General features: G+C 37.7%; 3 protein-coding genes across 3 annotated transcripts; all 3 read right to left on the minus strand.

Annotated features, from left to right (window-relative positions):
* Positions 1 to 6105: 6105 nt before the first annotated feature.
* LOC116168868 (translation initiation factor eIF-2B subunit delta) lies at positions 6106 to 7990 on the minus strand. Its single transcript, XM_031484864.1, has 4 exons — positions 7833 to 7990; positions 6817 to 7774; positions 6408 to 6766; positions 6106 to 6358 (listed from the first exon to the last, which is right to left on the minus strand). The coding sequence occupies exons 1-4, from the start codon at positions 7852 to 7854 to the stop codon at positions 6156 to 6158; spliced, it is 1542 nt and encodes a 513-aa protein (XP_031340724.1). The 5' UTR covers positions 7855 to 7990; the 3' UTR covers positions 6106 to 6155.
* Positions 7991 to 15748: 7758 nt separating this feature from the next.
* LOC116168108 lies at positions 15749 to 17841 on the minus strand. Its single transcript, XM_031483776.1, has 7 exons — positions 17681 to 17841; positions 17404 to 17627; positions 17167 to 17358; positions 16880 to 17107; positions 16380 to 16557; positions 16084 to 16319; positions 15749 to 16038 (listed from the first exon to the last, which is right to left on the minus strand). The coding sequence occupies exons 1-7, from the start codon at positions 17800 to 17802 to the stop codon at positions 15749 to 15751; spliced, it is 1470 nt and encodes a 489-aa protein (XP_031339636.1). The 5' UTR covers positions 17803 to 17841.
* A 5900-nt stretch (positions 17842 to 23741) lies between these two features.
* Positions 23742 to 25851, minus strand: LOC116168192 (cytochrome P450 4g15-like). The gene is made up of 6 exons (XM_031483875.1): positions 25549 to 25851; positions 25300 to 25494; positions 25064 to 25246; positions 24280 to 25011; positions 24048 to 24233; positions 23742 to 23993 (listed from the first exon to the last, which is right to left on the minus strand). Exons 1-6 carry the CDS (start codon positions 25766 to 25768, stop codon positions 23818 to 23820), a joined length of 1692 nt encoding a protein of 563 aa, XP_031339735.1. The 5' UTR covers positions 25769 to 25851; the 3' UTR covers positions 23742 to 23817.
* Between the last annotated feature and the right edge of the window lie 973 nt (positions 25852 to 26824).

Here is a 26824-nt window from a genome sequence, read left to right on the forward strand (position 1 = left end):
TGTCTGAATGTGATATCTTCCCGGAGACTGAGGGTTTCATGTTAGCAATACAAGACCAGGTCATTAACACACGTAACTATAAAAAACACATACATAAAGACAAAACAGTGACAAATGATTCTTGTCGACTCTGTTCACAAACATCAGAAACAATCCAACATATAATATCGGCATGCACACGACTCGCACAAACTGAATACAAACATCGACATGATCAGGTAGCTAAAATCATACATCAAAAATTAGCACTTAAACACAATCTCATAACAGATACTACTACAAATACACGCCACAGATCATACTTGAAAACAACACACACAAATTATATTGGGACAGGACACTACTCACAGACAAAACTATCCACAATAATAGACCAGATATTACACTTATAGATAAAACACAAAAATCCATTTGTATTATAGACATTGCCATACCCAACACTAACAACTTAACTAAAACACATGCAGAAAAACACCGCAAATACACCGATATAGCTATCGAGCTTAAGACGCAATGGAGAATGAAATCTACTGTTATAGTTCCCATTATTCTTAGTGCTACTGGAGTTATACCAAAGACAATACACCACAATTTACAACTATTAGGTTTAGACAAAAACACATACAAACATTTACAAAAAGCAGTCATTATCAACACATGCCATATTGTTCGTAAATTTCTAAACATAACACAAGATACTACATACACAAATGATCCACAACGTATACATGTAAACAACAGCACTCCCTCACAACACGGTACACAACATACTGTAATATCTCCACCTCTAACCCAAACAAACACACAAATACAACTTACCGAGCAAACAAGTACAACAAATGATACAACATATACTACAATCAGAGATTCACCTCTGAAGCAAACCACATTATCACGACCCATTAGTATTCAACCCAAACGCAAAAGCCTAAACAGCACTTTAGACTCACAACATGACACACAACATACTGTAATATCTCCACCCTTAACTCAACCAACCACACAAACACAACTTCCTGAACAAACAAACGCAATAAATACAAGTAACGCAACATGCACTACAAAGACGCCCTCACTCAATAAAGTTACACGGCCTAGCACAGCTAAAAAACACAATACTCTTTCTTCTCAAAAACACACCACGTTATCACAACCCACTCGTACTCAACCCAAACGCAACAACCTTAACAGCACTACAGGCTCACAAAATACTGTAACGTCTCCACCAATAACCCAAGCAACCACACAAATACAACCTCAAGAACAAAGAAACACAAGAAATACAAGTAACGCAACATGCACTACACAGACAGGTCCACCCAATAAAGTTACACGCCCTAGCACAGTTAAAAAACATAAAACTCATTCTTCACAGAAACACACCACGTTATCACAACCCACTCGTATACAACCCAAACGCAAAAACCTAAACAGCACTACTAGCTCACAAAATACTGTAATATCTCCACGAATAACCCAAGCCACAACACAAATACAACCTCAAGAACAAAGAAACACAATAAATACAAGTAACGCAACATGCACTACAAAAACAGGTCCACCCAATAAAATTACACGTCTTAGCACAGTTAAAAAACACAATACTCCTCTTTCTCAGAAACAACCCACTCGTATTCAACCGAAACGCAACAACCTTAAAAGCACTACAGGCTCACAAAATACTGTAATGTCTCCACCAATAACCCAAGCAACAACACAGATACAACCTCAAGAACAAAGAAACACAATAAATACAAGTAACGCAACATGCACTACAAAGACAGGTCCACCCAATAAAGTTACACGCCCTAGCACAGTTAAAAAACACATAACTCCTTCTTCACAGAAACACACAACGTTATCACAACCCACTCGTACTCAACCCAAACGCAAAAACCTAAACAGCACTACTAGCTCACAAAATACAGTAATACCTCCACCAATAACCCAAGCAATAACACAAATACAACCTCAAGAACAAAGAAACACCATAAATACAAGTAACGCAACATGCAAAGACAAAGACAGGTCCACCCAATAAAGTTACACGTCCTAGCACAGTTAAAAAACACAAAACCCCATCCTCACCGAAGAACACCACGTTATCACAACCCACTCGTATTCAACCCAAACGCAAAGCCAAAGAAACACTTACACAATAAACTCCATTTAATAAAATTACAGGAATTATTATAATGATTTTTGTTTTGTTTTGTTTTCCTCTTTCCTGATAGCGTTGGCTTATTGTGCCCATGTGTGATTTTTTTTTTTTTTTTAGAACCCTACATAACTTCACCAGACACAGACACAGACACTGATCGTTACTTGATTTTAATCCGTGCGATTAGTTAACCAGGCTAGACCTGAGTTCTCACAAGAAACACCGACCATAATAATAATAACTTTATTGTCTGCGATCAAGTACCTTGACATAGACATCGTCATACATTCAAACATTTATGGACATTTAAAATTTTAAAAAGTCAATTAAGAATAGTGTAAACATGTTAACGCTAAAGTACGTGTTACAATTAAAAATCACTTATTGAATAAAAACAACGTTCGACTAAGTATTTTTTTAGGTTCGTTCGATACTTCTTAATGTTTGTGATGTTTTTAATATATAAACTCCATTGTAATATGGACCCCTTTCGTATTATTTATTTTATTAATATATTTTATTGAAATTTTAACTACAGATACTTGTAGTAAAGGCAAATATACTCAGTGACATGGAAATTGCAACACCAAGAAGGAGTTGGAATTTTTTTACCAAACTTGGCAGAAACGTTTAGCTACTAAAAGGTAAATTTAAAAGAAAAAGGATGAAATATAAACATTTTTATTAATTTTTTTTTTATTTTATTTTTTTTTATTTTATTGTTATTTTATTATCCCTCTCTTGTTTTGGGCCCTCAACAAGGCATGCAAATTTAAAAGAAAAAGGATGAAATATAAACATTTTTATTAATTTTTTTTTTATTTTATTTTTTTTTATTTTATTTTTATTTTATTATCCCTCTCTTGTTTTGGGCCCTCAACAAGGCATGCGCCCAATTACAGAGTGACCCGCACAATGCTATTTAGAGGTGCCTCTGCAGAAGGTCTTAAGATGGTCTATACTACTCCTGTATTTACCTTACGAATTAGGAAAACTGCAGGAAAACCTAATTCGGAGTAGCCGGTAGAATGCTCGGAACTGGTCTAAGGTAATTTCCATCTCCGCCACAGATGAAAAATTCACCTCAACCCAAGTTCGAACACCCGACCTTCGGATTTATAACCCAATGCTCTACCACTGAGCCATAAATCCGATTAAATTAATAATAATAGTAGTCCCTCCCTATTGCTTACGCACTCCCTCTCGCTTCGTAGCATCGATTTTAGCAGACGGCCGATTTCCTCTTGAGGTATTGTGTCCCAGGCAACTGTGAGTAACCTCTAATTCATTGTGTAGAGCTTGCAGCGTCTGCGGAAGATGCGGTAAGTTCATCAGTCTTCTCTTCATAATGTCCCAAACTTGCTCGATAGGCGATATACTGGGAGATCTGGGTGACTATGGCAAGAAATTGACATTATCATGTGCAAATAAGTCCATAGAACGTTTTTCAATGTGGAGAGGGGCATTATCCTGCTGGAAAAGTGGGTCTTCCAACTGCTGAAGAGATGGAAGAATATCGGGTTCTATCACGTCATCCACATATCGCTGGGGGGGTCATATTACCTCGAATGAATAACAAACGAGCCCTACTCCCATAAGTTATAGTACTCCATACCATAGTCCCCACAGCTTAGTGCACATGCCTCATAACAGAAAATTCAACATTGCGACGTTCCCCACGTCTTCGGCTGCCCTTCAGACGGCCATCATGCATACCCAAACAAAATCGGGATTCATCTCTGAACACCACCCAATGCTACTCTAGGTTCCAGTGCAGTCGCAACCTACACCACTCCAAACGCTGCTAGCGGTGTTGAGCTGTTAATGGTAACAAAAGATGTGGCCGATAGGATTGCAAGTCGTAAGCTCTGATTCTGCGGTAAACCGTTCGAAGTGTTACAGGACGACCTTCGTTAGCTAACAATTGATCGGCAATTGACCTGGTACTAGAGAATCGGTTTCTTGTTGCCATAAGTCAAAGATGGCGATCCCGCACTTCAATTGTTCTTTTTCGCCCCCCACCCTTTCCTGCCCCCTCCCTTTCCTCTCTACGACGATCCTGCCCCTTCCCAAATCCATGCCCGATTGCAACGAATCATGGTATGGTGGATTGACTTCGGTTAAGGTGACTTGCAATTTTTGTGAACGAAAAACCACCTCCGCCCAAACCAACAATACGACACCTGTCAACTTCTCTTAATTCGCAGTAATTTCCACTTTGGCGTATCTAGGCATGATCACAGCCTCAAAAGAAACGATTAAAAGCGAAAACAATAAGAACTGAACAAAATCTCGCAAAACGTACACGATATAAGAATACTAGAAAAAAATGAAAGAACTGTGAAATAAGCCATTACCACTTGATCCATATGAATGAAATTTTAATCAATTGTTACCTTTTAGTAGTTAAACGTTTCTGCCAAGTTTGGTAAAAAAAATTCCAACTCCTTCTTGGTGTTGCAATTTCCATGTCACTGAGTATATATCGCATATAGTAAAAATCAGTTGTGCGCATGCGCAGACTGCGCAATGGCAACTTTCTTATGGAGATATTTCTTTGAAACTTTACCCAAAGCTGCTTTTAGTATAAGCAAACGTATCTCAAATTGTAAACATAAGATTAATGCGCGCAATATCAACTGTTATTTATCGAGATATCTTTTTTAAAATTTTAATCAGATGCTCCTGTTAATGGCAAGCATAACTGATATTGCAAAAATTAGATGTGCGCATGCGCAGTCAGTGCCAACTTCTTTATTTATCAAGATATTTATGATCACATGTATATAGTAAAAATCGAAAACTATAATACAATAAATGTCATTAGGAAAAGCAGACACATCGCACATAGTAAAAACTTAGACCATAGTAAAAATCAAATCCACCCATGCGCAGACTGCAAAATGCCAATTTTTTTACTTATGAAAATCTCTCTAAAGTTTAACCATAAACTCTTCTATACTGTATTCATTTTAAGAAAGTATAGCGATAGAAATCATAGTTGAGCTTCAGTGCGATTAAAATACGAGTGGCGAATTTTGCAAGCTGGTAGTTTCTCTTGCCATCTCAACTGTTGAAGTGTCATGAACTGTTAATGTCAAAGATTTCTTTTTGTTTGCAGTGCTGGATATATATATATATATATATATATATATATATATAGAGAGAGAGAGAGAGAGAGAGAGAGAGAGAGAGAGAGAGAGAGAGAGAGAGAGAGAGATAACTGCGATATTCAATTTTTACTGGATCTCTACTTTTTTAAAAACCACGAATTGCGACTAAACTACTCATTTTAGATATCATGTGTAATACACAAAGTCACACTAAAATTGACCAATGAATCGAAATATGTAATAATATACAGGTGGTTCCATTTAAAAAAATGCAACTTTGATATAAATCACCCTGTATAACAATTGCAATTTCGGTGAAAATATTTTTAGGTTATAGCCTGAAGGGTCCTTCAATATTCCCCCACAATGAATTTTAAATATGCGCGTTAATACATCCACAATCTCCCACCTACACACTAATGGCCCACCCTGTATATGGTTACATGCCTCCATGCCAGCTCACTTCTACGTGATTGGTTGTAGGTTTGTGACGTATTTAGACTGAAGCGTTTCAAATTCGGACTAAAAACACGGCTTTTCAATAACTTATTTTGGTTTTCTTTACTCGCAAATAAAAATTAAGGACACACGGGTCTTTTTATTTTTAATTTACTTTGTAGATCAGAAATAAAATATGAAGCCGGAATGCCCCTATTGAATCTCACTAATACCAGGATCGAAATTTTGTTGCGGGATTGCATTCTCTACATACATAACTTTGCTGCTCTAGGTTCCATCTTACTATTATGATTTATTTTGCTGACCCCCTTATCCTAAATTTGTACTAAGGTACTCCGAACAACTTCCTTACCTATTTAAAAAAAAAACACATTTATTATTATAATTTTTAATAAGTTCCCAATGTCTCATACAAAAAATAATTATTCAACAGGTCTCATCCGCAATATGACTGGAACACTCGTACAGGGTAAGACAGCAATTTCGGTAACGACGGCAGTAACAAAATCTGATGGTGTGACATCGTACATTAAATTTAATGGCGTTAAATAATTATTATTTCGCCAATTTAATAAGTAGCTACTCTTCTCAGACACATCAACGGTGACCACTTTATCAGGATCGGCTAAAAATGCAGAAATGAAATACAGAGACATTACTTTGTGTAATTTTACCAATTTCATTGTAGACGAAGGAATCTGTTTGCACCCTTTCGCAAAACTTGTATGTCTCGCAACATACCAACACTGGTTTTTTAAACGAATTTGCAACGAGCGCCACTTGTGCTGTTCCCGTCCGTGACATTACATATCCATTGGCTAAGAGAGCGTGAGCACCTAATAACACTTTCGTGACTCGACCCATCACAAAACTAACTGCGTTAATTAGAAGATAAGAGCATTCAATATTGGCACATACAAGTCGTCTAAGCATTTCCCTTCCTTCAAGTAAAGGTCGCCCGTCTAATACAATCACACGAAATTTCTTCCCAGCCTTCTCGGCGTCAATGAGAATTTGTAAAATTAATGAGGAACTAAAAAAACATTTCATTTAATATAAGTCACTCTATTAGAAAGCACATACTATCCATAAATTAAAATAATATCATTATCGGATATCTTCTTATTAACCTCATTACTAATCGCCTGGCCTGCTATAACTATTTCTTCCTCTATATACTTATCAATACGCTTTTGAAGTGAACTTTGTTTAGCGCCATCGGTTAGATTGGTGTCGATTTGTGTTAAAAAAAATTTAAATCGTCTCAGAGCATTCGTCATCGAGACAGCGAAAGGCCTACAGGTTTTGAGGTGATTCATCGACGTTTTTAACGTGGATTCTAACGAACGACAAAATTCTTGCTTTGGGGGCGTTTGAAAATCGTCTATTAGGGTTTTCAATGCGGAAAGCATGGCCAAACACCTAGCATTCGATCCTAAAATTGATCTAGACAAGTATTGGGCACCTAATTGTAAAAAGGCAGGATGAATGTCCTTATTTATAGTGTATTTTTTTAAACTTTGCACCTGAAAGTCTTCGATATATAAGTGGTGGAATAATTGGACCCTGTGTTTAGTGGGAGACTTTTCAAGATCTTTTTTTGGAGAAATCCTTTTCGGTGGCTCAGCTGCATTTGATCGAATGTTATTTTTTGGAGTTTGATTATCGTTTGTCACGACTTTCTGACTTGCTTTTGCTTGTCGTTGAGCTTCCTGTACCGCACGTCTTTGGGCCTTGAGTTCAGCTTTTGACAACTCCGACGCTGCACTAATTTTCTCAGATTTCTCTGCATCTTTTCTGTTTGTGTTTTGTGAAATCACTGCCTTTACTGTGTCTACATTTGATGAAGATTTGGCAGGCGTACGTTGCTCAGGATCCACTCTCTTATTATTATCGCTTACGGGAGGTGGTATTACATGTTTTTTTGGGTGACTTAACTTTTCAATGGTACTCGATTTGTTTATTTCTGTGCTTTTCTCCGTTTCAACTTTCAAAGCTCTTCTTTCTTTCTTTGTAAGTCCATCAGCTCCGACTTTTTTACCTACAGATGGATGATGCAATAATAACTAGATTAATTAAAAGTATATATTTTGTGGCACCTTTTTTTCCTTTATCATCCATCTTTATAATCCAATAAGAATTTAGGTATATCTAAAAATGATAGCACTTTAAAAATACAACACATTCCATTCCGGAGAAAAGTACAGTTAGTTCTGCATTTTAAAGGTTAAAGTTAAAATGATAAACCCATAGACTATAGACATATGAGAGTTGGTTATGTCTATAGATAAACCTCAGTAACAGTCTCTCCGCTAAACCTAAACGCGAATCCTTGTCATAAGCAGGCCGCAGTCGCTTTCTTTTATAATAGGTGATACAAAGCCGTTTGGATTGTCAAATCACGTTCTTTCGAAGTGCGATCTTGATTGCTAAAATCGTGAACAAACGGAACATAAATGTTTTATGATTTGTTGACTGATCACGAATTCCTAACCTATACATGCAAGGATATTTTTGCTCAAACACATTACAAGTCATTATTATTATTATTAGCGGCAGAGCACAGCGATGCAAGCTTTATAGGCAGAGTTGCCAACTTTTCGTTCACACATATCGCCAAAATGATCTCTGGATATCGCCAAAAATCGCAAAAGTTGGGATTTCTTAAGATCGCCCAAATCGCAAGGTTTTCCAAATAAATTTCACAATAAAACGACAAAATAAAATTGAATTTATTTCATATTAAAAAATCCCATATTCACAGATAGCACAACAGATAACAATAAAACAACAGATATGCGCGCATGTAAATACTACGTCCTAATGAGACTAATGAGAATGAGAGAAATTAAATGTAAGAAGTTCCCGTAAGCGTTTTCGAAGTCGCCCAATTTGCGATATATCGCAAATGTTAAAAAATGAGAGCTTTTTTGGATTTTGTATCACCCATTTTGCGATAAATCGCCCAAGTTGGCAACCCTGTTTATAGGGGAGTCGATGGTGTTCATCTGTCCGATGTCGGTGAACACGATAACTGTCGAACGCTTGGACCGATTTGGTTCAAACTTTGCAGTTGACCTGTATGCCACATGTAATAAGCCTATTGAAAATGGGTCAAATCCAATGACCCCGTAGAGCACCGTCTCTCTGCCTCTGGCAAACGCTTGAACCTATTCGGTTCAAACTTTGCACAGTTAACATATATACCACACGTAACAAGCCAATTGAAAATGGGTAAATTCCAATAACTCCGTGAGGTCACACCGAGGTGCTCTGCCGCTTTTTTAGACGCTCTTTATGGGTTGATTTATAACTGAAGATTACCATAATCGTGCAAGTACTTCTACTTGTATTTAAATTATTTTCATAATTCAAATGCAAATGTGTACTCCGTAAGCTTAACCATACATTGATTTAAATACGTATATGTAGGTAAGTACCTACCCAGGGCCGGCTCAATGCAAAAGTTACATGTAAGCAAGCACTAAAATTTGCGCCTCTGTACGCCTTGCCTGAATAATGGGAACTGTTGGCAAGCATGTTTTTAAAAACCCAGACTGTTAATTAATGTCATGCGGATATTTTAGGGGGCAATATAGTACTCGTCAAAATAGGGAAAAAATGCAAATATGGGCGTGGTATTAAGGGGGTCATTTCCGTTATTAATACAGGGTTGCAAAGATCCAATTTTTCTCTCGTATTTTGCGTTTGTCTCTCTTTATGTTCTGGGATAATTTGATACATCAATTATTTTTGAGAATCTCTACACTAAAGTAGAATAGTTGGTCGTGGTATACAGTGTTACATTTTCCTTCTCACCCTGTATAACGAAAACGACGTATAATCCAATATGGTGTCCATTTAAAATATGAAAGTTGATGTCAATATCTCGAATACTGCCTTTATGAAAATTTTTTGTCTATTTTGTTCATTGAATTTATCCCCTTGAATCTTGCAACTTCTATTTGAAACTTTTTTCGATAGGTCTATTTGTTACTGAAATATTTGAACTTATTAAAAATGGCGATTTTCACTTTTTATTAGCGCATTTCCACAAAAATAAAAAAAATGCGCTATTGTGGCCACTTTGTCCGTCCGTCCGTCGACCGTTCGTTGAGACGCTACTAGTTCTTTATCTTAAATTGTTCTACTTTTTTCGCTATTTGGTTCGTTGTGGTATCGAGGCTTGCACCAAGGGAGGAATTTTTTCTGCGTTTATTGCTAAAAAAGTTATTGTAAAAAAACCAACAAACCGTTTTTTACATGTTCCATAATTTTACGCTTTTGCCGTTTATTAACGATCCTAGAGATCGTTTATAATTTTGTATTGCTGTCTGTCGGCTGTCTGTTGATTTGTCCGTCTGTTCCTTTTTCTGTCTGTCCTTCTATCTGTCCGTGTGAACGATAACTTTGGTTAGAAATGTCCGATCGCTTTGACATCTCCGTTAGTTATGAACTGAATTGCATGAAATTCAATATGGGCATAGCTTTAGCCATATAATACGCAATGCCAAAAGTTGAGTCGAATCGATTCAAAATTCACAGTGCCCTTTTCGCATCTCGACCATTTATAAACCGAATTGCAAACTTTTTTAATTATACAAGTATTTAAATGAAACTAGAGGGGCGTTTTTTCCGCCGCGGTATCATCGTAGCGAAATTTTCGCTACAATTGCAACTACACGGGAGCGATATTATCGCTGCGGAAAAGAATACGGCCCTCACAATGTATCGCTGCCAAATAAACGCTAGGACCGACGAATCGCAGCGGAAAAACGCGTCCGGTTGTGTTGAATTCGCTCACGCTAACGGAGCCAGAGCGGAGAAGCGTGGAAAAAACGCCCGTCTAGTTAACGAGCTCCTAGCGAGTTTATAATTTTGTGGTGTCTGTCCGCCCGTCCGTTAGCACGATATCTGATAAACGAATGAACCGATTACGATGAAATTTTGCAGGTGGATTTTTATCAAATATGTAGATCGGAGTTCGTGAATTGGCAATGTGGCCCAAAAAATAAAGCCCTTTCGACATCTCCGTTCGCTATGAACCGAATTGCACGAAATTAAATATGCGCATAGCTTTAGCCATAAAAAACACAATTCCAAAAGTTGAGCCTAATCGAGCAGCATTCACAGTGCCTTTTGCGCATCTCGGTCATTTACAGACCGAATTGCAAACTTTCTTATTTATGAAGGTATTTAAATGAAATTTGATACATAGCCACTTGGAATAAAAGCAAATTTCAAAATTTGGTTTTGCGCATGCGCAGTGCCAACTTTCTTATTTATGGAGGGATTTAAATAATATTTGATAGCCACTTGAAATAAAAGTAAATAGCCACTTGAAATAAGAGTAAATTTAACGCCAGTTTCAAAATTTCATTTTGCGCATGCGCAGTGCCAACTTGTTTATCTATGGAAGCATTTAAATGAAATTTGATAGGTACATAGTATTAAAACCTTTTACATTATCGCCTTAAAAGGGATTATAAAAGACACGAAGGTATCCATTTTATTTATTGTCAAGAAGTACAGTACCATAGAGTACATAAACGTGTAAAACATAAATTATTTTCATGTAACAAAACAGATGGCGCTTACAGTACTAAATAGAAACTATTTGGAGATGCATCAACATTTTAACACCTCCACTGCAGCGAACAAATATCTAAATTTTACTTAAACCAAGTTCAAATAAAAACTTCGTATGTTTAACAAAACTCAAACTTTTAGTTAGTATATCAGCTGTCATTTCTTCAGATGGCAAATATTTTAAATCAATTAATTTTTCAGATATTGCTTCTCGAACGAAATGATGTTTAATATCAATGTGCTTGGTTCTACTGTGACCTACAGGATTAACGGACAACTTTTGAGCACTTTGATTATCGTTATGTATCGTTACAATATTATCAAACCCAGTTAATTCTAACAACAATCTTTTTAAGTAAATGGCTTCTTTTGCAGCCTCAGAAATTGCTACATATTCAGCTTCTGTACTAGAGAGACTAACACAAGATTGTTTTTTACTTTCCCAAGAGACAGCCCCATTGCAAAGTTTAAAAACAAATCCAGAATAAGATTTTCTGTCCGTTGAATCACCGCCCCAATCACTATCAACAAAACATTCAAGTTTAAATTCATTACTCTTTTCAAATTTCAAACAGTAATCTTTAGTTTTGTTTAAATATCTCAATATTCGTTTTGCTTGTTTCCAATGAGTTTCATTAAAGCATTGAATAATAAAGCAAGTATTGAATTGACTCATATAACTGACGCTGAAAGCAATATCAGGTCTAGTTAAAACTGATAGATACATCAAACTTCCTATAAGCTGTTGATATGGAAACTTCATATCACAAGTATCTGATTTATCTAAATGTATATTGGATTCTAAAGGCATGTTAATTCCCTTACAATCCTTCATATTGAACTTGACCAATAACTGTTCAATGTAATCCTTTTGATCAATAATTATTGTTACAATGTTATGTTCTTTGTCAAAATTTACGTTTATGCCAAGACAATGTTTCATTTGACCCAAATCTTTAACTTTAAATTTTGAACTAAGTTCTGATTTTACAAAGTTAGATTCGTTCCCATCATTTGAAAAAACAAAAAAATCGTCAACATAAAGAGCTATAATTGTCAATAAATCATTGTTAAATTTCATGAATAAACATGGTTCTAATTTTGATTTGACATAGCCAATGTTCGTTAAAATTTCATCTACTTTCTTATACCATGCTCTCGAGGACTGTTTCAGCCCGTAAATGGCTTTATTTAATTTTAGAACTTTACCTTCTTGTCCCTTAACCTCAAAACCCTCTGGTTGATACATATAAACATTCTCTTCTAAATCTCCATTTAAGAAAGCAGTTGTCACATCCAAGTGACTAACATTTAAATTTAACTGAACACTTAAACCTAACAAAAGTCTTAAAGTCGAGTACCTTACAACCGGTGAGTAGATTTCGTTGTAGTCCACACCTTGTTTTTGTTCAAATCCTTTTGCAACTAGTCTGGCACGATAGCGCACTTTGTGAAGAACGTCCTTTTTCTTTTTGAACACCCACTTGCACTTCACAATTGTACCTTCTGTCGGTTTCTCCACCAGTTCCCACGCCTCATTTTCTTCGAAACTACCTATTTCTTCTTTCATAGCTTTCCTCCATCTTTCTGCATCTACTAATGATAGAGCTTCACTCACAGAAGTAGGATCGCACGAGGGAGTTTCATTGCACATATAAACAAAATCATCATTTCGTTTTGGTTTGGGTACAAGAGTCGATCTTCTCAACATCGGTTCCTGAACATGCTCATCCATGTCCCCACCCAAAGACTCCTCCACTGAATCCATGTCTTCCTCCACTGAATCCATGTCTTCTTGTGGAATTTCTTCATTGACAGGGACATCAACGTAATCATCAGCCTTTGGAGTTTTGTTCCATAGGTCCACATAAATCTGTATGAACAATTTCTAACAACTCTCGAGTCTGGGAGGAACTATGCGGAAACTTTTGCCTTTGTTGTTTACCTTCACAGCAGACAGTGCATTTTGACGAATCACCTTTCCCTTTCTGCTCAAAACCAACGATTGCTCCTTTTCTCATTTTGTTTAAATCTGGCTGATTTAAGTGACCAAAACGACGATGCCAAGTGTTTGAGCTGGCCGCCATCAATGAGCAACATTTTTCATCCTTCCCAATATTAAGTTTATAGACATTATTTACCAAATTAGCCGTACCAATCAATTGATCACATTGATTAAAAATCTTACAGCAATCTACGTCAAAAACAACCATATTCCCTTGGTTAATAATTTGAGAAACAGAAAGCAAATTTGTAGATAATTCTGGGGCATAATGAACATTCTTAACATCAATAGAAATTAATTGCCCATTGACTGAAGTTTCTATGTTTCAGTCGCCTACACATTCGACCTTGATCCAGGGGCGTCGCTAGGAAATTTTCCAGGGAGGGGCAGCGTGAGATGATTTTTAATGAGGTTTTAAAGGGGCAATTTGGGAACATATATCTATTATATATATATATAAATTCTATAACGTAAATGTATTTTCACAAACGGACTTATGTATACAAATACATATAAAAATAATACGAAATTATCGCACACATTCGACGTGGATTACTTGCAAAAATTTCTACAGTTTGGTTTATATAATAATCTTGATTTTTGAAAATCATATCACGATGAACACTCATCATAGCCAAACCATCAAGACGGGCTTGTCCCATGGTACTTCTTAGCCATGTCTTTATCCTCTTTAGTCCACTAAATGACCGCTCCACCGTACATGTTGTGCACGGCAGACAAACTAAAAGCTGCAGAGCTGTTTTAGTTTGCGGAAAGAACTCATATCACACGTTTTTATAAGCAAGGTTCTGTAATTTTTGTGTTCACTTTTCATTTCCAGGGGGGGGCAACTGCCCCTCCCTGCCCCTCGCTGGCGACGCCCATGCCTTGATCTTTTGTTTGTTCGCAACAATTTCATTCAAATCATTTGCAACTCTTAACATTTTTCAACCAATCTTTTCTTGCTGTCAGATGAATGCTTGCACCAGAATCAACGTAAAAATCATTTGCTTTAAAATTTCCACCAAGAAAAACTGTATTAAATGCCCCATGAGTAGCTGAAGCTGCAGACTCATTCCCCTTTTTTAAATCAGGACATTTATTTTTATAATGGCCAGGCTTTTTGCAATGATAACATTTTATCTCTTTCTTAATATTTTTATTCTTGGCTTTTTTATCTTGCCATTGACTGACAAATGCATTACCGGTTTTAGCTTCTCCTTCCATGTCTAGAAGCTTCGACTTAATTGAATCGGTGGTGATAGAAATTCCAGAGTGTTCGATGGCCATAATCATGGGAGAAAATTTCTCGGGTAACCCTGCCAATAGCAAAGACCCTACCCACTCATCGTCAATGTTAAAGCCCGTACCTCGTAATCTCTGGCCTGTTTCAATTACATGCGTTACATAGGAATGCATCGAGTCGTGGTTTTCCAATCTTGACGAAATTAACGTACGAAGCAAGGAAATCTTCCGTACAAAACCAGTATCAGCAAACATGGCTTTCAATTTGTCCCATAGCTCCTTTGCTGTCGTAGCCCCTTTTACATGCACATACAGAGAGGTATCGAGTGTTAATACTAACTTGGCTTTTGCTTTGGCGTCCTTATCAGCGTCCTCCTCGGTACCTTTGATGCACTTTTGCAGTCCTTCCAATACAAGGAAATTCTCGACGGCAAATGTCCATTCATCAAAATTTTCACGACCTTTCAGGCGAGGCACGTTCGCGATATAACTGTTAGCCATCATTATAAAACCGTACTTTAACACTACTCCACTTCAATAAATGCACATTATCTGATAACAACGTGTTTTTCGCGCAATCTGGGCTCATAACCTATTAAAACCTTTTACATTATCGCCTTAAAGGGATTATAAAAGACACGAAGGTATCCATTTTATTTATTGTCAAGAAGTACAGTACCATAGAGTACATAAACGTGTAAAACATAAATTATTTTCATGTAACAAAACGGATGGCGCTTACGGTACTAAATAGAAACTATTTGGAGATGCATCAACATTTTAACTGTACTATATGGTCTAAGATTTTAACACATAGGCGCTTGGAACAAAGGAAAATCTAACGTTAGTTTCAAAATTTAGATTTGCGCATGCGCAGTTTCAACTTTCTTATTTAGAAATGAAATTCTTCTTATAAACAGAGCACGTCAAAAATGGATTGCCCATGTGCAACGCTATCTTTCATATTTGTGGCCGGATTTTTACGATTTTAACAGAAGTTGCATCTTAGAAATGGGATGTAAATCGTTTACGCGTGTTTAAGCCGTTGGTGGGCCAACTACCGTCGTACTATATGAGGTAAAAGAACGAATGGGGCCTATAAGGGCCTCAGGTGTATATTTAGCATTTCGGACGGTGGTGATGAGTATGTGAGTATCATACGCAGGTTTTGGATATTTATTCAATAAACGTTTGAAATTCTACAAACTCATTTTGTTCTTCTTCGGTGTCCATTTCAATGACCTCTAGAAGCTTTTCTGAGGAAGTACAATTTAAGTTATCGTTTACTGTATGATCAAAGAAATGAAGTGAAGATCTACTAAATGCGAGGCAAGAAGATTCCTCCGTCCAAAACAATTCTCGAGTATCTTTCCAATTAACTAACTTAATCAGACTTTCGTAACCTTTCATCTCTTTTCGTCCGCTCTTCAAAATTAGTTCCACATATTTTGGTATAAGTTCTTGGCCTGCAAAGTTTGATTAGAATTAACGGTTTTATTGTAATTATTTACCAGACGAAATCGCTGCTAAATTTTTAACTTGCTCCCTGTTGAGAATATCCCCGATGTCGTGAAACTCTTGTATTGCTTTTATTAGCATGGATGTTGCTAAATGCGGCGATCCTTGATTCAGATGGAACTCTCCTAAGCATTTATGTGCCTGAGCCGTGTAATAAGGGAAGTAGTTTTCTTGTGCGTACGCTAGTAGCTTTTCTAAATGCGCAAGGGCCATGGAAAACTTTCCGATCCTAGGAAAGGGGTAGAGGAGGAAGTTCATTTCATTGCATGTATACTTTAGGTTTTTTTACTTTAGATAGGCTAACGCAGCGTGGATTCGACCCTCACAAACACCTTCGCTTTGACCAGCTCTCGTGTAGAGAATTAAAACTTTTTCAAATGATATTGTTGCTGAATCAGCATCTCCAGCTTCCATTTCGCATATCCCTTGTAGCATTAAAGCGGTTGCTTCTCCGATATGGTCACAAGCTGTAGTATGAACAGGATTGATGCAACATGTTTCAGTTAAACGTATCTAATGGATAAGCCCGAATTCGAATGCATTTGTGTTCATGGAAACTAACTGTCAGATAAAGATAATAAATCGGCAACCGAATTAATTTGTTTAAATTGTTTGCTTACATACTAGTAAAGCGTCTGACAAAACTATCGAAAATTGTTCAGCCGAGAGTCTTAGAAATATTTAATATGAACGCGGTTGTACTTTTTGAGATCAAAGATGAGATAAATTTTGAAACGGATTACTTCCACGTCATATGTAGGTATCAATCTTTTAGGGAAACTTGCTTACCATCCAGGGCTCGTTTTTGAGCCAGAATGCAGATTCTGGCGGCTTTCAGGGGATCAGATTTCATTGTCTGCTTAGCTTCAATTAGCAAAATTCTGTACAGTAATATGCAAGCCTCAACAAATAGAGAGTCTTGGTACGGCCCCAATTCGCGTCTAGCTGACCACGTGCTTCCATTGGAAAGCGCCCTCGATTCCATAAGCAACAGCTTTGCTTTTTCATAATCATTCACTATAATGAGTCAGTTATAAGTATCTAGTGCTACAAAATTTACGTGTGGAGGAACTAACTGTTCTCGAACAAAAACTTTCCGTATATAAACTTTGTAAGTGCCTGCTTTTTCCCTCCATCTCTCATGAACTCTTTACTTCTATTGTTCGCCTGTATTAAAATTTGCTCTCCAAGCCACCACCAATCTTCAGCACCTAAACCAAACTGAATTCCCAACTTAAGAAGCTCGTCAATTTCTTCACACATATTATCTGAACACTTTCATAAGCATCTATCACGGACTTTATTGATTTTACTTTTAAAGTGGGCCACCTCTGCGTTTGCCAACCCGCGATAAACCAAATCCAGCTCGTCTCGACTTTCGCGCAGCCGAGGTCTGCGGCTCATAATAGAATCCGGGCCTTGTTCCTTTCTCAGTTCCTCTTGGTACTGCACTAATTGCCGTAGAAACTGTTCCGTATTTGTTAAACCACGTTCCATTAGATCCGCAAGCACAGAATCGTAGTACGGAAGTCGATACCTGCCAAACGAAATTTGTGAAATTCGTTTAAGGGAAGCGTAGGTAATATTTTCCTCCTAATTTCGCTTCTGCTTAGCACCGGTAGGGACGATCTCATACTTTGCTTTAATAGTAGAAGCCTCTGCTTCTTCAGTTTTTCTCGTTTTATTGGTGACACAGGCAATTGAGTGTCCATTGCGAATAGGTACGTTAGAGATAATTGGCAGTTCCCACAAACCTTAAAAGTCGAATCGAATTGACGTACGTTAACGTGATTCTTATCTTGAAGTTATCGCCAAGAGGTTAAGTTTGGGAACAATAGTTGATAAGGGACCAGGAATAATTTTGATGGATAAACGTGTTTTATGTTATTAGCGCATTTTCCAACTCATGCTGGAAGGGGCTATTATGGCCACTTTCTCCGTCCGTTCGCCCGTCCGTCTGTCCGAGGCGTTAACTACTACCGTTTTAAAATATTTAGTTCGTTCTTTTTACATTTGTTGGCTAATAACTCTGGCATCTCAACCAAGAAAAATGTTGACGATATGTGCGCATGCGCAGTCTGCGCAATGTCAATTTCCTCATTTATGGAGGAATTTTTTTGAAATTTTAACCACAGATGCTTCTAGTAAAGACTTTCTTATTTATGGAAATATTTCATTGAAATCTTAATCACAGATGTTTCTGGTAAACTCAAACATGTCGCATGCTGTACAAATCAGATGTGCGCCCTGCGCAATATCAACTTTCTTATAAAGATATGTTTTAAAAATTTTAACCACAGATTCTTGTAGCAATAGCAAACATATCGCATAATTGAAATATTAGGTGTGTACATGCGCACATTGCGCATTGCGCAACGCTAAGGTATTTATGACATAACTTATTTTCCTTTGCACACATAAATAGTCCGTTATATGACCTTTCGGGAAGTTCTGATCAATTCATGGAAAATGCACTAAAGTTACTCGCCCCAAGGCGAAAATGTTTTTTCATTTTTGTAAATATGACTTGTTCGGTTGATATTTTTAATACTCGACTTTTTAAGTCTCGTACTTCAATATTTCCTCGTCTGTCATTTTCATGACATTTCTGTAACGTCATGCAACCTTCATTTTCATGCCTACTTTATGTCAGAAGATTTTAGTTTGCATGGCAGAGACCAAGGATACTATATAATATAAGGATTGCTCGATCCCTATACTTGTAATGTTGCCCAAGTTTAAGTCATATGTGACGTCACCAACGGACCCGGCTGTCAGAATTGACAGTTATGATTATTAGACTGTAACAACAGCCGTGTTTGCACAAAAATCACTAACCCGGAAGTCATTTACCATAACTTCCCTAAAACCGATGGATTAATACGCAAGGAATTTATATGGTGCTGAAAGCGAGATTAATGGACAAGTGTTTCTAATTTAATTGCCTACCTACAACACACATTTGAACGTATTTTATGGTAATCCTAAAGGTCGAATTAGAGCAGCACCGAGCGGCGCAGAGTAGCGCGGCGCGTCGCTAGCAGCAAATTGTAGAGGGGTACTCCCACTTAAGCACAATTTGGAAGCGTGACGAAGCAGCGTTTCTGACTTTCTGTTTGTGTTCAGTTTAAGGGAGAATGTATTCTTACACGATCGAAGAAGAGCCATCATCGTCATCATCACCAGACGATTTCATAATATTTATAGCGGCACTATGCCATGTACACGACGAAAAAAGAAGAAAAAGAAAGCGGAGGAGTACAATTAATTTTTCTATTCTTTGTCCGTCCATAGCGAATACACTAAGACACGCAAGCTCAACACAGAAGACAAATAAATGCTTTTCACAAGCCGCAGCACCACGCCGATCTGCTTCGCTCCTCGATTCCCACTTGTCCATCTACACGCAGAGCGGCGCGTTTCAAAGCAGTGCCGCGTATTCCATTGCTTCCCGACGCGTTTAAAATTTGCTGCGCTGCACCGCGCCGCTCTGCTCTGCCTAGGTGAAAACGGCTCTACTTATTTACATGCGAACAATTTGAGAGCAGCTTTTCACAGCGCCGCGCTGCTCGATGCTGGTATAATGGGAATCGGCCTTAATTAAAGCATGTGCTGGTACTGGGTCCGCGAGTGACGTCACTACACGCGGCGAAAAAATTCAGTGATCGAGCAATCCTTATATTATATAGTATCCTTGGGCAGAGACAGTAAAACTTTACTACGAGGAATGAGCTTAGACCATATAGTACATGGACTGCTATTCGCCCTATGCTTTCAATACAAAATGGGTGGTCACGATAGAGGGCTCTGTAGTCGTGGGTATGTTAAAGTCACTAAATATAGAAAGTACCGCAATCCATTGGGCTCGTGTGTTAGAGAGAGAACGCGTGATTTTTGCCCAAAAATGGCGGAAGTTACCAGATTCTAGTAACTTTAATGTTAGGGATTGTTCCACCTGTTTGGAGATATCTGTATATATTTTTCTTAGACCATATAGTACATGGACTGCTAATTGTAACTAAAATATGGTCAAGGACATCGCCTGGGTATGTGAGTTTCAGGGTAAACGAGTCTGTTCGAAGTTGTCCGATGAGACACGATTTGAGATTGTCAACCTATAAATTAACAAACGTCAATTGATTAATCGCCTAGATATCCCAAAAAAAGCAAACTTATTCTTATTTGTGGACATATAGCAAATAATGAAGAGCATTTAAAGCTTCCCGTACTACGCGGTTACTATAAAGCTGCTCTTTAAGCGATCCTAGTGGTGTTTACACGACTTTAGTTTACCCTGAGATTCACATACCCACGACTACAGTGCCCTCTATCCGTGACCATCCATTTTGTATTGAAAGCATAAGGCGAATAGCAGTCCATGTATTATATGGTCTAAGATATTTTTATAAAACATGACAGTACTATGAAGTTAGGTTATCAAAAATTACAGCTATTCAGATTTTATTTGTCACTTTTTTTAAGTTGGCAGCAAATTTGCCCAAAAATGGCGGATGATTGCGGTACTTTCTATTATATATCTAGTGACTTTAGGGTATGTGAATCTCGGGGTAAACTAAAGTCGTTTAAACACCACTCGGATCGCGTAAAGAGTAGCTTTTATGGTAACCGCGTAGTACGGGAAGCCTATTGATTATCTTCTATACTATACTATACGTCCACAAATAAGGATAGGTTTGCTTTCTTGGCATATTTAGGCGATTCACGTTTTTTAATTTATAGGTTGATAGTTTCAAATCGTGTCTAATCGGACAACTTCGGACAGACTCGTTTACCCTGAAACTCACATACCCAGGCGATGTCCTTGACCATATTTTAGTTACAATTAGCAGTCCATGTACTATATGGTCTAAGGGAATGAGGATTGTTCAATAGAAACACATTTGATCTATGCAGCCATGACAACCGAATTCATTTATTTATTAACGAGCTCCTAGCGAGTTTATAATTTTGCGGTGTCTGTTCGTCGGTCCGCCTGCCCGTCTTTTAGCACGATATCTCGTAAACGAATGGACTGATTACGATGAAATTTTGCAGGTGGATTCTTTATCAAATTTGTAGATCGAAGTTCGTGAATTGGCAATATAAGCCAAAAAATGAAGAAGGCCTTTTTGACATCTCCGTTAGTTATGAACCGAATTGCATGATATTCAATATGCGCATAGCTTTAGCCATATAAAACGCAATCCCAAAAGTTGCATCTAATCGATCAGCAATGACAGTGCCCTCTTCGCATCTCGACCATTTATAAACCGAATTGCAAACTTTCTTATTTAGGAACGTATTTAAATAAAATTTGATAAACCTCTCGCCAGGAAAGATTGCCGCCGGTCACAGAACACTTGATCCCGATCTACAATCTATGTTTTTCTAAAGATGTGAGCGACCTCCGGGATAGTATCGTGTCAATGTTAAACGAAAAGACTTTTCGTTGAACATTAAGAAAAACATAGATTGTAGATCGACACAAGGTGTGCTGTGACCGGTAATCTTTCCTGGCGAGATTAATACCTACCTTCATAGGCATAGGGATTAACATTAAGACTACTACTTCAGTCGCAAGGTATATACGATATTTTTCGTACTTCCGAAACTGAAACGTAGGTATACATTATGTATGGCCATAGACCAAGTATGGCGTTAGAGAACGCGTTCTTTTGAAAAACCGCCGGTTAACAAGTTAGCAGGAACGTTGCGTTGGTACGACAAACCCTATGCTATGGACAACAAAAATAATTTGGAATTGTCATTGCTAGTGTCATAAGCTTGGTCATAAGTGATAAAGTTGTATTTGATAGTGATAATAGAGCAGCCGAAGTAGGTGAAGAATTGATACTACCGAAGTTCAAAAAACTATATGAGCATCAGTACGATGCGTTGAAGAAGATGGTCCCGCATAAAAATGTAGAACAACCTACTGAAAATGCCTTTAATCCTTCCGGGATTTCCGTCTAAATTTAATCCCGGAGGGACAAAAAGTGACACTTCAGTTCTTGTCATAATGGAGTGAAGTTGTCACTTTAGTCTCGGAAGTACGAAAACGAAATTATTTCAATTCTTTAGGAAATTTCCATAGCTTAACATGATTTTGCTAATTGGGTTTATTGCCGAATTTTTAATAAAATAATGAGAAATACACCTGAAAATAAACTAATTCGTATACATAATTAGATGGAAAAAAATCTTCTTTTGATTGGTATCATTATAAACCCTGTAAGTTAATATGGGGATCAACGGTCTGCAAAAAATGTGTTTCCCATGTTAATTGCCTATGTTCGGTTTTAAAATATTCACCCGTTATAAAGTTTCATTTAAATATCTTCATAAATAAAAAACATTAGCATTGCACATGCGTTAATCCAAATTTTTGATACTGCGCATGCGCAAATACAAAAAATATCGGTATGCACGGAATCCTTGGACCAAGCCCTTTCAAATGAGTGCTATATCGCCCAAATCAGTTTAGTGGTGTAGAAGGAGTACGTGTGACGGACGGACATACGAATGAACGACAAAATGCAGCCAATAGCGATTTTTCACTTTGAGGAAAATACGCTAAAAGCTAGTTCACATCCACTTTAATTACGTGTCGTAACAATAAGACATGAAAAATGTAAAGTTGAAATGTATTACTTTAAAGGCGTCAGTTCACATTCGTATAAAACATGAGCCGCGCAACGTTACGTACGCAAAAGTTGACCGAACTTCAACTTAAACCACTTACGTTACGTACGTATTTCATGCAGGCCAATCAGCGCTTTCCAAAGTACCATTAATTTCACTGTCTCTCTTTGTCGCAAAGGGTTGCCACTTGTGTCAGTGTGGTGTTTTTCCGTGTGTTCTGAACGTGTGTTCAATAATCAACTCAAATGGACGACGCGAAATTAATCGAGCTCGTTCAGAGTTTTGCCAATCTTTACGATCGTCGAAGATCAGATTTCAAAGATAGTGAAAAAACGGATCAATCTTGGAAGCAAATATCGCAACTGTGCGAAAGTTGTACAAAATATACTTATATAAACAATTTCTAGAACAAAGACGAGCATTAATAATAGTGTTTCTTCCTGCGCCAACACTGGCGAGGCTGAAGATGCCACCGATTTGGAAAGCCACAACTTCTCACAAAACATGTTACAACAGCCCATTCATGGATTTAAATATAGATATACCGGGATGCTCAAACTCCAATGAAGTGATTATATATTATAATTCGCACTGAATCAATTCAACTATATCCCTGTACCTATATTTACTATTAATAACAACAACAGTAGAACTACACAGTCAGATTTTTTGAGAACTGTTAAATTGACACTAATGACAGTTCGTTAGCGCCAAAGTTTCCCATGTTTTCTACGACTCCCATGTTTCACTGTGAACGGGAAGGTCTACATTGTGAATTTATCGTTCATTTTTTTCTGTTACGACACGTAATTAAAGTGGATGTGAACTAGCTTTAAAAAGGTTGCAACTGCCTCCGTGACATGGGCTAGGCTTTTTAAATAAAGGACTGAATCTTTCTACTTAAATGTTTGGACTCTAAGGTCTTAAACCCTTAGAATTAGATGGATAGATGAAAGTCCCGCGATGGTATTAGTTAGTATAGGTAGTAGAGGTTTTAATTGAAGTCATGTTTTTGATTTTGTGGATGTGCATCTAATGTCTACAGAATTTCTTTCTTAACAATTAAATATACAAACATTTAAAACTTAAGCCTTAACAGCATGCTTCCTTGTCTCAAAGTGCACCGGAAAACCTTCTTCGCGTTTCAGAATTATGTCACCCTGTAATTTAAAATCTTTCTCTGTCAAGTGAGAACGAACCCGGAAATTTCTCAATATAGTTGATAACAGAATCTTCAATTTCAGCATGGCATATTTTCGTCCTATGAGTATAGTCGACAAATATTAGAAAATCGTGTGACACAGGTAATGCTTACCCACACAGCTGCGGGGTCCCGCACTGAAGGGGATGAATCCGTAGTAGTGTCGTTTTGCTGTACGCTCAGGAAGAAAATTATCTGGATCAAATTGATAGGGATTGGGATAGAGATCTTCGCGTCGATGTATTTTTATTGTTGCCACCACTACTGTACATCCCGCTGGAAGTATGTAGTCACCACTTGCTGGAACAGTGTCAATGATTAACTTGTCTATTAGCTGATATGTTACCAAGTTTGACACTTTCTTTAAGCTGCCTGGCAATAACCGGAACCGGAGGATACAATCTAAGCGTTTCCAAAAGGCATCTCTCCAAATATTTCATTTCCAAGGTATCTGCGAATGTGGCGGGACGATCTGAATTGCCAAAAATTTCATCCAATTCTTGAATTACTCTTTCTTGTATCTCAGGATGGGCAGCCATTAAAGACAAAAAGAAACTACTTCCGGCGGCCGTAGTATCGTGCCCTTCAAACATGATCGTGTCGACTTGTTCCCGAATTTCCTCGCTTGTTATAACAACTCCATTTTGCGATGACTCAATTAGTAAATCTAAAAATGCCATTCGCTTCTTTTCACCTACATCATCTTCGACATCTAGATCATCCTTAATACCCGTCGATTGACCAAAGGATACTCCCCCGACAACGCTGCTAACCTGTTTACCTTCCTTCTTGGGACTGGATTTTATACGCACCTCATCTGGTACTTCAGCTACAGACCCTCTAATTCCCCTACTCCACACTTCCATTTTACTTTTGATTACTTTGCGTGTTAAACTGTGAATGATATTCAGTAATGTGCCTTGCGCAGTCCCATATTTGGTCAATTTAAAAATCCAATCTGGTCTCATCCACAGTTTCGCATGTCTCAAATGGAGGATGTCACACATTTTCATTACGGCCAGCGCGTAATCAAGTCCGCTCTGATCCTGAGTTTTTTTGCTAACACCCATTGCAGTTTCTAATATGAAGGTGCGAATGAATGCATAACATGGAATGAAAGCTAAACTTACCCAACAGGATTTCAACCGTTGCCTCGGACATATTGTCATGGACGTCAATGGTTTTCCCTTCCTCTTTACGCAGCTTTTCTACTGTGGCCCTACTATTTGCGTTAAATAGTTCAATAAAACCCTTCAATACGTTCAAATGGAACGTCGGAGCAATTAGTTTTCGATGTGCCTTCCATTTTTGACCTACGCAGTTGGTCGTAATTATAAGAACAGGAAACAGATTTCAATGTATATACCACTGCTAATAAGTAAACCATTTCCTAGCCATGGTTCAAAAAGGCGGTACTCGGGGGACTTGTCGATATGAACGGTGCTACTTAAAATCATTTCGGCATCTCGCGGGTCACCAATAAAGATGACGAGTGTGGGACCAACCCATATCTTCATTATGTTATATGGTTCTCCATAATTGTACATTGTCTTGAAGATTTCTAAGGAAAAGCTCGGTGTATTTTTACGGTAAGAAATTGAACGGTATACTTTACCATGAGCAGAACCTCGACAATCTAACGCATTTCCGATAAGTGGCCATCCTTTAGGTCCAGGTATCTTTTCGGCACATTCTAACATGTGTCGCCTAGTTATTCTCCAATACACATACCATAATATTAAACTAGAGATTAATAAACTGAAAAATACGTTTCTCGCATACGAGAAACTTTTGGGTTGTACATCAGAGTCAGATGATAGGATTTCTACAGACATTCTAGGTAGGTAGCTTTATGTCTGTAAATATTCGCACTATGTCATGCCAATTATAGTAGCAAAATCACTCAACTGGAAGTAACGTTGAGCAATTCGCCCTTAAATAGAAAATTCATGCGACGCATTTACAACTTGTGTAATTAATTAGTGTAAGTATATTAATTAGAAAAAGAACTGCATTGTCAATTAGTAATTGTATTCAATTGCTGACGTTAATGAAATGTTGCACTTAAAAATCGTGTGTGTAACTAGGTACATTATCTACTGGCAGTCTATATAAATAAAAATCGCCGAAATGTATGTACGCGCAAAACTTCAGAATTTTTTAGCGCATTTTTTATTAAGAATTAAAAAAAGTGCTATTGTTTGGGTTTTGTCCGTCCGCCCGTCCGTTCGTCCGCCCGTCCGTCCGGACCCACTTTTACCGTTTTGAACTACTTGTAGGGGAATGGTGCTAGAGTCCTGGAATTTTTTGCAGTAGGTAGCCTATACCTTGAAGGTGTGCCAGACGGCCATCCAATTTCGCTGTCTAAAAGAGCCCCCCCCCCCACACGAACTATTTCCTGAGATGCCGTTTTTGAAAGTAAAACGTGCATAGCTTTCACATATGACAACCAATTGGTCTCAGATTTTGCATACGCATGCCTTTAGTGGTGTTAAGTTAAGTTAGGCTTTAGGGAATGGGGGGGGGGGTGTAAACAAATGTTCTACCCTTCATGTTATTCTAATTTATTTATTTATTTATTTATTTATTTTTTATTATGTCATCGAAATAAATTGGTTTGTACAAACTATAACTTTCCCGTGCGACTCATTTTCGAGATCAGTGAGCGACGGGGCCTGAGGGGGGTGGGTTTCTTTTATCTCTCATTGTATTCTAATTAAAGGTCTCAACGAAAGGAAAATTGTTTTCTACCAACTAAGGTCCTTCTTTCTGTCCTCTTATCAAAGTACGGGGTGGAGGGGACCGGGGAGGGGGGGTGGAACTAGTTTTATCCTTCACGGTACTCTAACGAAAGGTCTCAACGAAAGGAAAATTGTTTTCTACCAACTACA

The sequence above is a fragment of the Photinus pyralis genome, unplaced genomic scaffold (genome assembly GCF_008802855.1).
Source record: "Photinus pyralis isolate 1611_PpyrPB1 unplaced genomic scaffold, Ppyr1.3 Ppyr1.4_LG4, whole genome shotgun sequence".
Classification (NCBI taxonomy): domain Eukaryota; kingdom Metazoa; phylum Arthropoda; class Insecta; order Coleoptera; family Lampyridae; genus Photinus; species Photinus pyralis.